Source organism: Mus caroli, unplaced genomic scaffold (assembly GCF_978045245.1).
Source record: "Mus caroli unplaced genomic scaffold, Mus_caroli_1 scaffold_13, whole genome shotgun sequence".
Lineage (NCBI taxonomy): Eukaryota > Metazoa > Chordata > Mammalia > Rodentia > Muridae > Mus > Mus caroli.
This window is the reverse complement of record NW_028227268.1, coordinates 16,854,422-16,869,966: the sequence shown is the minus strand read 5'-3', so window position 1 is coordinate 16,869,966 and position 15,545 is coordinate 16,854,422. Positions and strand designations below refer to the sequence as shown.

Below are 15,545 nucleotides of genomic sequence, written 5' to 3'. Positions count from 1 at the left end.
GATGAGATAGTTTTATCCTAGCTTCTTAGAAAGGGTAGTGACCGGAGGGCTTCGCTAGTGTGTTGAAAGCTATGCACCTGACTTATTCAGATCACCTGTGTGGTAATCATCAAACATTAAACAACAGCCATTGCCTTGACCAATGCTTGCTACTAGGCTTGAGACTTTTCCAACCTTATCAAGGGTCCAGGCTAACCTCTTTTTATAAACATTATTCTTCCCACAGATAAGTTCTGTTCAAGATTTTCTACACCTTCTGTTGCATTTGATAAGCATTAGTGCTTTTACACACTAAGTGTAATATAATCTAGTTTTTAATATCTTGAAATGTTTTTTTTATTGGAAAAATTGTTCCTGTTCTCAGAAGGTTTTTCTCCTGTAAACCTTACCCATTTTGCTCCAGCATGACATGACTCCATTATACACATAACTTTTCTAGAGAAGCAATGGGAAGACTCGTGGAACACTGGCCACCTCTGTTCTCTGTAGGCATGCTGGACACTTGTGCCTGTGTGTGCACAGATAGAGCAGCTTTGCTTGACCAATGCTGGGCTGCTGCTCTTCATGAAAGCCCATTCCTGTGTGCTACTGCTGGAATTAAAACTTTGCTTTCATTGAGTTCATAGTTGTGGCACCAAATGTAAAGCTGGGTGGTTTTGTTTTGTGTCAGTTCTTATTTTAGTGAACACAGCACACTGAATTATGGGATACTTTGTGAATAGTCACACCAATGATCATATCCAGCTGGGTTGTTTTCTGTAGGAAGCAGTCAGTCAGTACGTGTCCCAGGATTTATTTTGAAAGGAAAGAGACAGTGTTGATGCTTGTGAATTTTCTAGGCTAGCTGCGGGGTGAGAGACACAACCTAAGGAAGAAAGGTCCTAGATCAGGAGGGATGAAATCCAGAGTAAGTTAGCAGTATTGGGAACAAGCCTGAGAACATCTGCTTGTGGTGTTTGCTTGAGTTTGTCCTTTAAATCCCACGGTGCCAGTGTGTCTGGAGACTTCTAAATTATCTAATCACAATTTTCAAGAAGACGGTTGCAACACTGGAGCAAGTACATGATATGTCATTTGCTGCTACTTTCATTTAATAATGTGTTTTGGACGTTGTGTTGGTTGATTTGTTAAATAGAAACTTTAAGTGAGTTCCCTGTAAATCTTGTTAGTATTTATGTAGAATATAATTTATTCCCTTTTTTTTTTAATAGGCGTTTGATCTAACGGAGCAAAGATATGTAGCTGTGAAAATTCACCAGTTAAATAAAAACTGGAGAGATGAGAAAAAGGAGAATTACCACAAGTAAGTGTTGCTGAAGTATCTGATGTTTCCACAGACATTAATGATAGCTGGGCTGTGTGGTTTTTGTTTTTGTTTTTTTATTATTGTTGTTTTGTTTTTGTTTTTTTTGAAGATTTATACATTTATGTATATAAGTACACTGTAGCTGTACAGATGGTTGTGAGCCATCGTGTGGTTGCTGGGAATTGAACTCAGGACCTCTGCTCTCTCTGTCTCTGCTCACTCCAGCTCAGAGATTGATTGATTGATTGATTGATTGATTATATGTGAGTGCACTATTGCTGTCTTCAGACACACCAGAAGAGGGCATTAGATCCCATTACAGATGTTTGTGAGCCACCATGTGGTTGCTGGGATTTGAACTCAGGACCTCTGGAAGAGGAGTCAGTGCTCTTAACCACTGTGCCATCTCTCCAGCCCAGGTGTTTGCATTTTGAAAGAGCTTTGGATGAATTATTGACTGTTTTCTTTAATCTTCCTTACTGTCCCAGCAAAGAGAATATACTCCATGTCTTACCAATGATAAAACTGTTACTTACAGAACTTGAGACTATTAGAAGCTGAGTTTAAACACAGCCATCCCCTTCGGAGCCTGTGCTTCTGAATTCTGTTGTTTCTAAAGACAGTAAACTAGGCTCTAGAAACTATTGTTCGTCTGTAGAAACTCAGTGATAATTCCCTTAGTCAACTGGGAAGGAGACAGTGGGTCTGGAAGGATGGAGTCTTAGTGTGCCTTCCTGTGGCCCGTCCATTTTCATATCTCAAATTTCTGTGATTGTAGTGCTCTACTTCCTGTGGTTGCCTGTCTTGAGAATGCCAGTAAAATGGCATCCCTTTTCTTTTCTGTCCTTGGGGTTGCGGGGCTAAAGGGTGGTTTCTTTGGAATGAATAGTTATTACATATGCAGCTGTGGATTTCTTTGTTCCACTAATGCCAGGTTTTGTCATATTCCCTCCTGAGCTTCTAAATACTGACGTTCATGGCTCATTTGTTTTGGAATCTGCAGACTTAATTTGCTATTACGTTCCCCACTGAGCTGTTCTGTCTCCTTGTGATAGATAGAAATATTGAGTGAGGCAGGTTCTGTCCCTGAAAGGAGAAGATAAGCCCCTTTTGATAATAACAAATGCTTTTGGTTACAGAAATAGCCTTGGGCTTGGTGTTTTGCTTTTTGTTTAGATTTTTGTTTTTGTTTTTTTCTCATAAGACTTTGGAGGAGAAAAAATTAGTAGGTATCGAAGAAGCCTTTTAGTTAACTTCCTAAGTCTTCAGAGGAAGGCTAGATACTGCCTCAACAGCCTTGCTTTAAACCTACTGTGCACCAGGGGACTGGAAAGTCTTTCTGTTCCACACTAACAGAACTCAGCACTGCATGAGAGAAGTAGGCTTTAGTCAGAGGTAGGACAAGGGATGATAAATGCCTTGTGTAAAACTCCCTGTGTGCACATGCTCACATGACAAGCAGCTGCAGTCCAGATGTTTCTGAGAAGCCAGATACATTATTAAAAGTCCATTCCAGTCACCTGACGTCAGGAATATATGGCATGCAACAGTGAATGCCAAGAACACTTCTGAGAAGGAAACTGTTGCAGCCTGCCCGCAGGAATGGTTCAACTGAGAATGGCAGTTCGCTGAAAAGAGAGGAATCTAGACGGGGCGGAAGAAAGAATGGAGCTAAGACAACATTCTGATCAAAGCTCAATTTTACTATTTCCAGACACTCAGTTATAAAGGAAGGGGGAGGGAACCCAATATCCCGCCAAGTAACTCACGGTCCAGTAGCAGGACGAACACGTGTGTGCCTCCAGGCAGCAAAGGCAGGGTCCAGCAGTAGGCGTGGCAGGATGAATGAGCAGGTAGCTCCACCCTTGAGCAAGCAGGTTCCAGGCTGGGGGAAGGGAGGCCACAGGAAACCACATGTTCTGACCAATTATAAATGAAAATTGTGTTGTATTGAGACTTGCAAGAATGGTTAATGGCGTTGATCTAGGATATGCATCTCTCTACAAATACCTGTCATTAGCTACTGTAAAACAGTGTTTCTAGGGACCAGGTCAACCTTGAAAACACTTTCTCTGCTGGGATCTGTACATATTTTGCAAAGTCCTAGACTCAGATCTAGCTTCTTGGTTGACCTTAAGAGAACTGTGACACTGCATACCAGAGTAACTGCAGAAAGTTAGGCCCTGGTTCCTCCTTGATACACTTGGCAAGCAGGTTGAGCCTCCGTGATTATAAATTGAGATGTTCTGTTTTAGTTTTAGTTTTACTTCTTTGAGACAGGGTCTCATGGTGTAGACTAAGCTGGCCTTAAACTTACAGCAATTCTTCTGCCTCTGTCTCCTCTTAATGGTAGGATTTTAGATATGTGCTACCATGCCCAGCCAAGTGGTTGTCTTTCTCTCATTTCTACTGGAATTAGATCAAGTGAAGTGGCTGGAGAGATGGCTCAGTGGTTCAGAGCACTGTCTCTTTCAGAGATCCTGAGTTCAGTTCCCTGCACCATATTGGTCTGTTACTCCATTTCCAGAGCACCTGACACTTTGTTCTAGCCTCCTCAGATACACATGCGCACACACACACACACACACCACACACACATACACAGCACTACCTTGATATCCCCCCTCCCCCCCCCCCACATACATACACATAGACTTTTGTTCATACATATAAATGAAAATAAATCAGGAAGAAGAGGAATGACTGATAGACACTGCCTCCTTTGTCTAAACTTTGGTCTTCTAACTAGAACTGTGTGTCTGTTATACCTTCTCACTGTTTCCTCTTGGGGGGAGGGGAGGATCGTGGCACCTGAGATTGTCAGCCATTTCTCAGTTGACATATTGGGAAAGGGGTGTTCTTATGACCTCCAGTCTTGCCTGGGAAGAAATCTTTAACACTTCCACATTTGATTTTAACTAAGTGATAGGAACTAAGTGATTTTAACTAAGTGATAGGATATCCTGCTATGAGCAGGATAAGTTGAAGTTGGGGCTGGAAAGATGGCCCATTAGTTAAGACACTGGTTGCTCTTGCAGAGGTCCCGAGTGTATTTCCTAGCACCCACATGGTGCTTAAACCATTTGTCACTCCAGTTCACTAAGTCAATCTGTTTGTAATTTGTGTAAAGCATGGGAGAGGTGGAGCTAGGGTGGAAGTATGTGATGTATGTGCACATGTGCATATTCATGTGCAAAATAGTGGCCTTCTGAGTCTCAGTCCTCCTTAGGATTTTGTTTTTTAATTAATATTTTTTAAAATTATGATTGTGTGGGTTTACATGCACACTTTTAACATGCACGTGAAATATCAGAAAACTGGTCTTGGGAGTCATTTCTTTCCAACTATGTATGTTCCAGAGACAGAACTCAAATTATCACATGGCAAGTTCTTTTTGTGTTGAGCCATTTCACCTTATTTTTTTAAGACATAGTATCTCACTATAATTGGAGTTTGCCATTTTGGGCAAGTATCTTGGCCAGCAAACGCCCAAAGCTACTTGTCTCTATACCCCCAACACAGAGGCTCTAGTGTCACTGTGTCAGGCTTTTCACATGGTCCAGGGGTCCCAGCCTGGGTCCTTGAGCCTGCATAACAAACACTTTACCCACTTGATCATCTATCCCTCCCTACTACATTTCTTTAATTTTCCAAAACATAACAAAATGTCTACAATAGGGAAAATTATTTATTAAGCAGTCTTAATTAGTAAAAATAACTTATATGTATTTCTGTATTTATTTAAATAATTCTGGGTTGGAAAGATGGCTCAGCGGTTAAAGAGTACTGTCAGCTCTTTTTGAGAGGTCCTAATTTCAGTTTCTAGCAACTACATTCTCACAACCATCTATACTGAGATCTGATGTCCTCTTCTGGCATGCAAGTGTACATGCAGATAGAGCACTCATATACAGAAAATTAAAAAATAATTTATATCCAAATTTATATGTCCTTATATAATAGCCTTTAAATTTTCTAATATAAAAGCAAACATTCCAGAAATCTGTTTACATCATTCAATAAGAAGAAAAAAGGATACATTTTAGTGTATAAATTTCTCCTGCTTCCTTATTTATAGTCCTTTAATCTATTGGGTGCTAATTAGAATGTTGATTGTGAGGGATATAGATCAGTCATGCCTTGTTGGAGAAGGACAAAGCAATAGCCTGAGAGCCTGGCAGGGGCGGTGTTGGGCTTGCTGTTTCAGGGATTCCTGTAGTTGGTGAGGACTTTGGTGTAAGTTGTTTGACATTGGGTCTCATTCTGTAGCCCAGCTGACTTTGAACTCATACTGTTCCTCCTGCCTCAATGTCCTAAATGCTGCTGTTACAGGTGTGCTGCCACACCTGGCTTAGAGAATGAAAACTTTGAATGACACTTTCTTTCATTATTAACTTTGTCTGCCACTTGTTTTCTGTTGATTTATGATAAAAATGCTCTGTACTTTGAAATGTGCAAAAGTTACTCAAAGAGACATATTATAGTCTAGAAGTTTGCTGAGCCAGAAGTGACTTGAACAGTGATCTCTTTAGTCATAGAGTTACAAGTTGTTACTGGTTTTTTGTTCATAAATTTATTTTGTTAAAGGTGAAATATTGCACTGAATCCTGAGTAGAGCTATGTGGTACAGTGGGGTTTTGAGCCAAGGCTGTGTGTGCTCAGTACCCACAGGAATGCATCTGTAGATTTCCCACTCAGTGATGAAGAAGCCAGAGTCTAAGGAACCAGGCTCCGTTCTTCACTTCGTGTGTGTCTGCTTCTCCGGCCTTAGTATGGGCTTTCATTTCTGTATAAGGAGACAGTGATGATGAAATGAAGCACTAGAAACAGCAGTGAAACTTAAAGTAGCATCTTGGCATTAACTCCAAAGTATCCATTAGGAAAACCTTTAATAATTACTGGAAGGCTTCGTTCTTCCCTCAGTTCCCCAGTTTTTAAATTTAATTTTTTAAGTTCCGTGCTTTATGTTTACTTTTTGATATGTTGGAACATACCAGCTTCAGAAACTTTTTTTTTTCATTTATTTAATAGGAAATTTCTCTTTTCTGACTTCTTCCTTAAACAAAACATCTTAAATGGTGTTAAGTTGTTTAAAGCGGTTTCTAGTTACTGTCTATAAAAAAAGAACCACTTTTAAAACCTTTTGATAAATATATGATGCAAGTGCGTGTGCATGCGCGTGTATGTGTGTGTCACTCTGTGTGTGTGTGTCACTGTGTGTGTGCATCACTGTGTGTGTGTGTGTCACTCTGTGTATGCATGTATACCTCATACTGTGTGTGCAAGTGTATGAACCTACATGTAAAGACTAGAGGACAGCTTTATATGTTCCCCAGAAGCCATCACTGTGGTTTTCTGAGACAGGGTGTCTGTCTGTCTGTCTGTCTCTCTCATTTGACGTCATCAGATGGGCTAGACTGATGAACCACTGAGCCCCAGGGACCCACCTTCCTCTGCTTCCCCAGCACTGGGGTCATAACCACTGGCCACTGCACCCAGCTGCTTTGAGCTCAGGGCCCTGTTACTTGGAAGACAAGTAGTTTGTTGACTAAGCCAGGCCCTATCATGGTCTTTTGAAATTCTTTGTGTGGCTGATACATATCTCATATATATATATAATACACTTAGCTTATACTTTTATTATTTTGAACTAGAAAGGTACGTTTTAAAACTTCTTTAGTTACACTTATTTTACTTATTCGGAGTAAAATAACACTCTGTAGGTCAAAGGACAAATTGTGGGATTCAATTTTCCTTCCACTGTGTGGGTCTCAAGAATTGAATTCAGGTCGCCAGATTTGGCAGCAAGATTCTTACCTCCAGAGTATCTAGTGACCTCAAAAAGTCATTTTGTTTTGTTTCGTTTTGTTCAGTTTCAAGTGAAGCCATTTGTGGTGATTCATGCTTATAATTGCAGCACTTAGGAGACAGAAGCTAATGTCAGTAATCATCCTTCATTACGCTTCCACCTTATTTTATGAGATGTGGTCTCAGTCAGACCCAGAACTTATGATTTGGGGATTCTCTGTGTTTATCATCCAAGGCTACCATGCCCACTCAGCGTTTACAAAGGTGCTGGGTACATGCTCTGATCCCCATGCTTGCATAGCAGCCAAGCACTTCACCAGTCCCTGGAAGCATCTCTTTAGAGGAGAAGACTGTAATTTTTAGTATTGGGGATTATCATAAAAGAGGTGTGGTTGTCACAGAACAGTCAACATCCATTCATTTAAGAAATGCTTGAAGGCTGAAGAGATGGTTTAGTGGTTAAGAGCACTGACTGCTCTTTCAGAGGTTCTGAGTTCAATTCCCAGCAACCACATGGTGGCTCACAGCCATCTGTAAAGGGATCGATGCCTTCTTCTTGTGTGTCTGAAGACAGCTACAGTGTACTCACATACATAAAATAAATAAATCTAAAAAGAGTTTTTAAAAAGAAAGATGGAGCACCTGCGGTTTTTCTCAGTGGCTAGATAGATTGAGGAAAGAGTGATTGGATGAGATGACAAACAGATGGACATGTGGGGCTGGGAAGTGCTAGAGAGGCGAGGGTGAGTTGTAAAGAGCAGGCCACGTGCTCTGTGTTGATGCTCCCTTGTGTTTGCAGGCATGCGTGCAGGGAGTACCGGATTCACAAGGAGCTGGACCACCCCAGGATAGTGAAGCTGTATGACTACTTTTCCCTGGACACCGACTCGTAAGTCCTGCTGCTCTCCCCTCCCTGCCCTATTGTCCTGACATACTGAATACTTGTGGGGTGGAGCTTAAATCTGGGCCCAGGAAATACTCTCAATTTATAGGCAAAGAATTATAACAATTTAAATTTGGATCTCTTGACTAAAGAACAAGGGCACTGCATGCTGGTAAAAACTGGCTTGACAGGGAGAGAGGATAAGGTGATTGCCAATATCTGTGGCATCAATATTTCTATTATGTCCAATATTAAGGTACCAATTTAAAAAATTAGAGAGCTTTATCCTAATTTATACACTTTCTTATTCATCCATCACAGTCGAATGGGTTTTCATGTGTGTCATAGATACATGGGCATTATCCAAGATCATTGTAGACGTTTTCACTCTCAGAAGAAACCTGAACCTTTTTCCTATTACCTCTCCATTTTACTCTTCCTCTGTTTAAGCAGACAGTGCTGTCTATCACCTTTAGAAGTCGTGTTGTGGACAGTCTCACACATGGAATCATGTAGTATGTGGTCCTTTGTAATTGGCTTATTTCAGTTAGCACGGCGCTTATCCAGATGTATGTTTGTTGTACTTAGGTGTCATTAGTTCCTCCCTTCTTATAACCAGATTTATTTAGGACACTCTACTTAGTCTTACATACAGTATCTAGCCAGCTCACAGTGTTCCTGAGAGTGTAGCAGTCAGTCCTTAGGAACTGGTTCCAGTTGCTGCTGACGTGCCACTAGCAGGCCCAAGACTGTTGAAGAGCCTCAGCCCCACTCTAGAGGCTGATACACACATCATCATCCTGTTATCCTAAAGCAGGAAGGTTAATGTGACAAAAGGAAAGACAACCTAGTGATGCAGGTTGTTGGAATACAGGTTTCTGGGCAATAGGATTTTAGAACTGGGAGGGATCTTAGGGTTCAGCCTTTTCAAATATCAAAAAATAAAATTATTCATGTAAGACCTTTGGTCCTCTTGATAATCCTGTGTATAGCAATAAGGTCAGTGAGCTGCAGAGCCTTTGGTTTATTCGGGGTTTAGGGACATTTCAGTGTTTGGAAACTTTTTTAGTTGCAGTTAGGCCTAAGTCAGGAGAACATAAGATACCTTAGGTCTTGCCTGTAGATGTTACATCAGTCTCCTAAGGATGTCTAAGAGTTTGGTTTATCCACCCAGAAGCTTTCTCAGACAAGCAGCCTTTGTGTAGTCATATATCCAAGAAAAAGAGTCTGACTCATTTCAGCATCTCAGATAAGAATGAGCATTTCAGATAGGCTCTCAGAGCATTACCATGCATTTTAGGTGTCATAAAAACTATAGTTTATTGTTCAGTCCTGAGATTCTGCAAGTGTGTGTTTGTAGTCAGTTGCAGTGTGGCTTGAAGTTCAGCTTATAGCTGTTTACTGCTTCCTTTCCTTCTACTGCATTGGGGGGCATCTCTGGTAAGCTGTCAGTGGGTGTTCATCTGGGTTCAACCAGTGGGTAAGCACATAGCTCTAGTTTCCCTAGTGACCTAACTTCGCATAGCACCACCTTCTTCCTCTGACCCTCTGGCTTTAGGGTGCTAACAGCTTCCTGCTGTAACTAGTCACAAGGGTGCCTTACTGGACAGTTTGTCTTCTTAGGTCTTCAGCTTGTAAATCAGAGCCTCTGTCTTCAATATTCAAGTGTTTTTTATTTCTTGGTTAAGTCCTGACTGATAAACCATAACCTAAAAAGATTTTTTTAAAAAGTATATATCTCTCAGGAATATTCAAGTAGCTCAAGGAAACATACATCAATTTGAATACTTGGGGAGATAGATGCATTAGATGTAGTGCCAACAATAATGTGCAATTTTAAATGGGGGATATGAATGATATATTGGCATGAATAGAAGTAAAAGAATCCGTACCGTATGGAACACACTTGTGTAGTCTTTTGCCAGACATAGTATACGACTAGTTCTTGAGACCTGAGCAGAACCTAGACTCTTCCTTAGTGTATACACTTATATGGGACACGTGTGTGATTGATCACTGTATAATAATGGACATGTGCTGTGGGTATGCAGAGGAGACCCTGCTATAAGAGGATGGCTAGATCACACATTACAGTTCTTGTCCGTGTTCTTAGAAGAAAGGCGCCATAATGAACTTTGGCACAGTTGATGCCAATATGGAGATTACAGAAGCTCTTCTCCCAGAGAGCGAGCAAGCGCCTCGCCCCTCTGAGCTTCCTGGCCTGATGAGGAATGGAAGAGTGTTTCAGGAACAAGCAAGGAATAGAAGCTCTAATACCCGAGTTTTGCTCAGAGTGGTTTAGGTAGTTTAATCTGCTTTTTACTCCCCCGTTAAATGCTGGTTTATGTGCCTTCAGGTTTTGTACAGTATTAGAATACTGTGAAGGAAATGACCTGGACTTCTACCTAAAACAGCACAAATTAATGTCGGAGAAAGAAGCCCGATCCATTATTATGCAGATTGTGAATGCTTTAAAGTACTTAAATGAAATAAAACCTCCCATCATACACTATGACCTCAAACCAGGTATGGCTAACTTTCAGGAGATATTTTTAAGTGACTTTGAAGTTTATTTAGTCAAAGAATTTGACAGGAGCCAAGAAGACCCAACTCTATCACTATAGACGCCTGGGTCAGTGTGGGAAGAGCCCTGGGCCGCTGGGTGCTGGGAACGGGTGGACGGGTGGGGAAGCAGGGCCTTGTGTGCTGAACCAGGAAAATTAATGATGTCATTTAGAAACAACTGTTCTGGCAAGTTCTATTTTGGCTTTTTCCCATTACTCACACCATGGAGCAATTTGTCTCAGGTCTCCTTGATAAAGTATACATATGCCTTGCCTCATTTTCTTAAGGACCCAAGCAGTTTTTATCTTTTTAAATCATCATTTAACTTAGTAGGCATCAGGAAAAGGCAAGAAGCCTTTATCCCTTACTTTTTATTTCTATTAGCTCGCTTTTTGTCTGTTTAAATGTGTGTGCCTGTCTCCTCCTTTTATGTGGAGCTGTTGGCTGTGACCTTTAAGTTTAGCCACTCACCAGTCTATTTCTAGAAAAGTCACTACACTTTTCCTGCTATAGGGCCTATAGGTGGCGCTGTGGCACCATTTTTGATTCCCAAGAATGTTTTCTTTTTAACTCCCCCACCCCCACCTTCCTGTAATTGCTGTTCTAAGCTTGCTAGCATAGAGAGCACACCGAAAGTTCATGTGAAATTTTCCCACATTTTTTTCCTTTCCTTTCCTTTCCTTTCCTTTCCTTTCCTTTCCTTTCCTTTCCTTTCCTTTCCTTTCCTTTCCTTTCCTTTCCTTTCCTCCTTTCTTTCTTTCTTTCTTCCTTCCTTCCTTCCTTCCTTCCTTCCTTCCTTCCTTCCTTCCTTCCTTCCTTCCTTCCTCTTTCTTTCTCTTTTTCCTCTTCTTCCTCTTCCCTCTTCATTCTTCTTTCTTCTTCTTCCTCTTCCTCCTCTTCTTCCCTCCCCCTCCTCCTCCTTCCTCCTCCTCCTCTTCTTCCTCCTCTCCCTCTTCCTCTTCCTCCTCCTCTTCTTCTTCTTCTAAAAAAATCAACTGTACAACTAATACTTTACTTTGGCAGGTCATTTTTGTTTCCAGTTTTTGGCACATTAAACAGGCAATTCTAAGAAAATAGAAATTTCCCGTGGACACTGAAGATTCTCCCAAAGTTAGAATTAGACTGTTTTATTCCAAAGATTTAGAATTCACTTGTTCCCTTCATGTGTGTCTTTTCTCTTAATAAAGAAGTCTCATTTTATTCATAAAGGTTTTTATCTTTTTAGGTAATATCCTTTTAGTAAATGGTACAGCATGTGGAGAGATAAAAATTACAGATTTTGGTCTTTCCAAGATCATGGATGATGATAGCTACAATTCAGTGGATGGCATGGAGCTGACGTCACAAGGCGCTGGTACTTATTGGTAGGTATCAGGGAGGAAGTCTGCCAAATCGGCTGGCGGGGAGGTGGCTCTGCTATACTGACTCCGTAGTGATTAACAACTAATCCTGTGTAGTCTGCTAAGACAGAAATACAGACTTTTTAGCACTTTGATTTTCTATATCAGTTTCTCTTCTATTTTCTTTCTGTTCTTGAAAACCCTTGAGAGAGTGCTTGTATAGTCTGTCCCCTGGAGATGTGTGTTTATTACACAGTGCTGACTGTACAAGCCAGCAGAGAACAGGGTTGTTTAGGTGAATTCTTTACAGTTGCAGTAGAAGCCACTCCTTGTGTTAGGATGGGAGATTTGTTTCTAGGATGATGAGTTGTCAAGAATTAAGGATAGGCCTAAAACAAAACAAAAACAAATCTATAGACTCCCTCATATTCCTGTTTGTTAGCATCTCCTAAAGGGTTTGAGGCTCCTTCCTACCGAGCCCTGTGTTACTCTTCTCCCAGTCACCTGACCCCACCTAGCTCTGCCTCACAGTTCTGGAGCACTCCTGTCTGCTATTGGCTTTTCACTAGTACTTTCTACAGTGAGAGTCATAAAGCATGCCTCTGCCTGGGGCGTGTGATTTTGTGATTGTGACCTTGTGATTTTTATCCCCTTCTGAGCTTGTTACACAAAGCCACACTCCGCCGTAAATGGTTCTTAACCTAAGAGAGCCTCATAGCACAGGAGAGGTGAGCTGCTGCATCCCGGCCTGAGAAGGCCCCGGGCTTAGAGTCCTTTGTAGTAATGAGGGGCTCTAGTGGAAGCAGATGAAGGGGCATGCTGTTCAGAACATGCGGAATGAGCCCTGCTCTCCTAACTGAGCTGCTGATTGCTAGGTGGACAGTGAGCTGTGTTTCTGTTTCTCTGTATGCTTGGGGAAGGGTGCCTATAGTCAAGAGTCAGTTTCTAAGTTAAAACCTTGAAATTCTATGTTTAAAATAGAGGTTACATTTATAGTGTTTACTCGACTTGGGAGATAGTGGGGGTTAGTGTGACTGTCACTAAGTGACACAAAAATGCACAGAGTTGCCGGGCGTGGTGGCACACGCCTTTAATCCCAGCACTCGGGAGGCAGAGGCAGGCGGATTTCTGAGTTCGAGGCCAGCCTGACCTACAGAGTGAGTTCCAGGACAACCAAGGCTACACAGAGAAACCCTGTCTCGGGGGAAAAAAAAATGCACAGAGTTGGTACCTCTGGGAAAGAGGTTTGCACCTCTATTATATAGGACTTGCACTTAAGCTTTGTATGTGTTAGCGTGTTCTTAAGCTTTGTATGTGTTAGCGTGTTCTTAAGCTTTGTATGTGTTAGCGTGTTCTTAAGCTTTGTATGTGTTAGCGTGTTCTTAAGCTTTGTATGTGTTAGCGTGTTCTTAAGCTTTGTATGTGTTAGCGTGTTCTTAAGCTTTGTATGTGTTAGCGTGTTCTCTTTAAAAAGTGTGGACAGTCTCTCTCTCTCTCCCTCTCTCTCATATGTTTAAAATAGCTATTAAAAACTAATAGAATATGCCATATATAGTAGTACATACTTTAATCCCAGCACTAGGAGGCACATGCAGGTAGATCTCTATGAGTATAAAGCCAGCCTGGTTTTAGTGAGTTCCAGGTTATCCAGGTACACAGCGAGACCCTGAGACCCTGTCTCATTGCTGCCTGGTGCTATTTTTGCCAATTTATTAAAAAATAAATAAATAAATTCAGCAATTAAATTTGAAATAAAAATCATATAATGCTTTACCCCCAAATAGCTTATTAGATAATATAAACAGTTATGTGAGGTTGGGGATTTAGCTCAGTGGTAGAGCACTTGCCTAGCAAGCGCAAGGCCCTGGGTTTGGTCCTCAACTCTGGGGAAAAAAACAGTTACGTATATGAGTAATGATTAAAACTGGAGGATGGTTACTTGGTTATTTGTTTGAATGTTGTATTTTAAGTATATTTGAGTATTTTTCCATAATGAAAAATAAGATAGAGGGTTTCTGAACTAGCATACATATGGTAGCATACACATTTAATCCCAGCACTCAGGAGGCAGAGGTAGATGGGTCTAAATGAATTTGAGGCCAGCCTCGTCTACATAATGAGTTTCAGAATAGCCAGTGCCATGTAGAAAGATTCTACCTATAAAGAAACAAATAGTTGGGCAGTGGTGGCACATGCCTTTAATCCCAGATAAGTGAGTAGGGCAAGGTGGTGCATGCCTTTAATAACAGCCCTCAGAAGGCTGAGGCAGAAGAGTTGAAGCAAGTGTTTCATGGTGACTTCAAGAGCAGCACAGCTACAAAGTGAGACCCTTACAAACAAAACCACGAGGTAATCGAGCTCAGGTGATGCTTTGGGCATTGTTTCTGAGCTTCACATCTTCTCTGTGAGGATGTGTATTATGATAAAAATGGGCCTCTCTCTCTTTTTTTTTTTTTTTTTACAATTCCTCCAAAAGCTCTTGGTAAGAAAGTACTATATTTGCCGTTTACAGCATTATAAAAAATTAGTTTTTTTTTAAATACTAATTAGTATAGAAAAATTAGTTTATTTCTTCATTTATAGAGAAACCAAATCTTAGAAGGTGACTTACCAGACATGTACTGTTTAATTGAACTGTCTTTTACATTCTAAAAATCTTAACAAATTAACCACTCTGCCTTTTGGATGAGTTCACTACCCCTGTTCTTCCCTGCCACCTCTTGGGGGGGGGGGGGGGAACCTACATTTTTGCAGAAAAAATATATTCCAGCAGTCATTTTAGAATCAAAGTTAAGCTGGGCAGTCGTGGCGCACGCCTTTGATCCCAGCACTCGGGAGGCAGAGGCAGGCAGATTTCTGAGTCCAAGGCTAGCCTGGTCTACAGAGTGAGTTCCAGGACAGCCAGGATGACACACAGAGAAACCCTGTCTCGAAAAACCAACCAAAAAAAAAAAAAAATAGAATCAAAGTTACATTTGTTAGTAGGCAAAGGTGAAGTGTAGTAAAGACCCGGCAACTATGAAATCAGTGGGCCAAGAAAGTTTGAATGCCACTTGGAAGAACTGTCCTTATCATTTTTTTTCTTTTGCTTACATTTTTAAAAAAATATTTTTCCCCTTTTTAGTCATAGTGAGTTGTATATATTTCATTGTTTAGGATAATTTGTTACGTTTTGTGTGGCACTGGAAATCCAACCCACAAACTCATCGCCACTGAGCTACACCTTCAGTGAATGTCTTAGGTACAAGTATATATTGTAAAATAATCTACCATAGGCTATAGTAAACATCCGTATGTCTGTTACGAAAAAGATGAGAAAAACGTGGAAGTAAACAAGTTTGACAGAGAATGTGAAGGTTTTCCTTAGGCTGGACTTTGCTGGTCTGGGTCTACAGAAATTTATCTACTGTCTCCAGAATTCTGCCTTCCAGCAGGGCTGTGGCTAGGATTCCAAGCTTGGTTCTTTGATTTCCTAAATGCTCACAGGTACCTTCCATACAATTTGTTGTAGCCCTCTATCCTCTAGAGGCCAGTGGTGGGAGAGAAGAGGGTTAGATAATGGTCTTTGTGTGGGTTTTACTGCAGTGTTTGTTGGTCTTTACGCTGTCTCACCCAGAGTAGAAACATATATCTCCGGATAATT

At 41.0% G+C, this 15,545-nt stretch overlaps 1 protein-coding gene across 7 annotated transcripts in view; it reads left to right on the top strand.

Moving 5' to 3' along the window:
- Window positions 1–15,545, top strand: part of Tlk2 (tousled like kinase 2) — a 99,267-nt gene that overhangs the window by 74,326 nt on the left and 9,396 nt on the right. For all 7 annotated transcript variants that reach the window (XM_085829484.1, XM_029483035.2, XM_085829485.1 and 4 more), the window contains 4 exons: window positions 1,212–1,303; window positions 7,914–8,003; window positions 10,354–10,523; window positions 11,788–11,926. In XM_085829484.1, coding sequence (XP_085685610.1) covers window positions 1,212–1,303; window positions 7,914–8,003; window positions 10,354–10,523; window positions 11,788–11,926 — 491 coding nt within the window. The remainder of the gene's footprint in view (window positions 1–1,211; window positions 1,304–7,913; window positions 8,004–10,353; window positions 10,524–11,787; window positions 11,927–15,545) is intronic.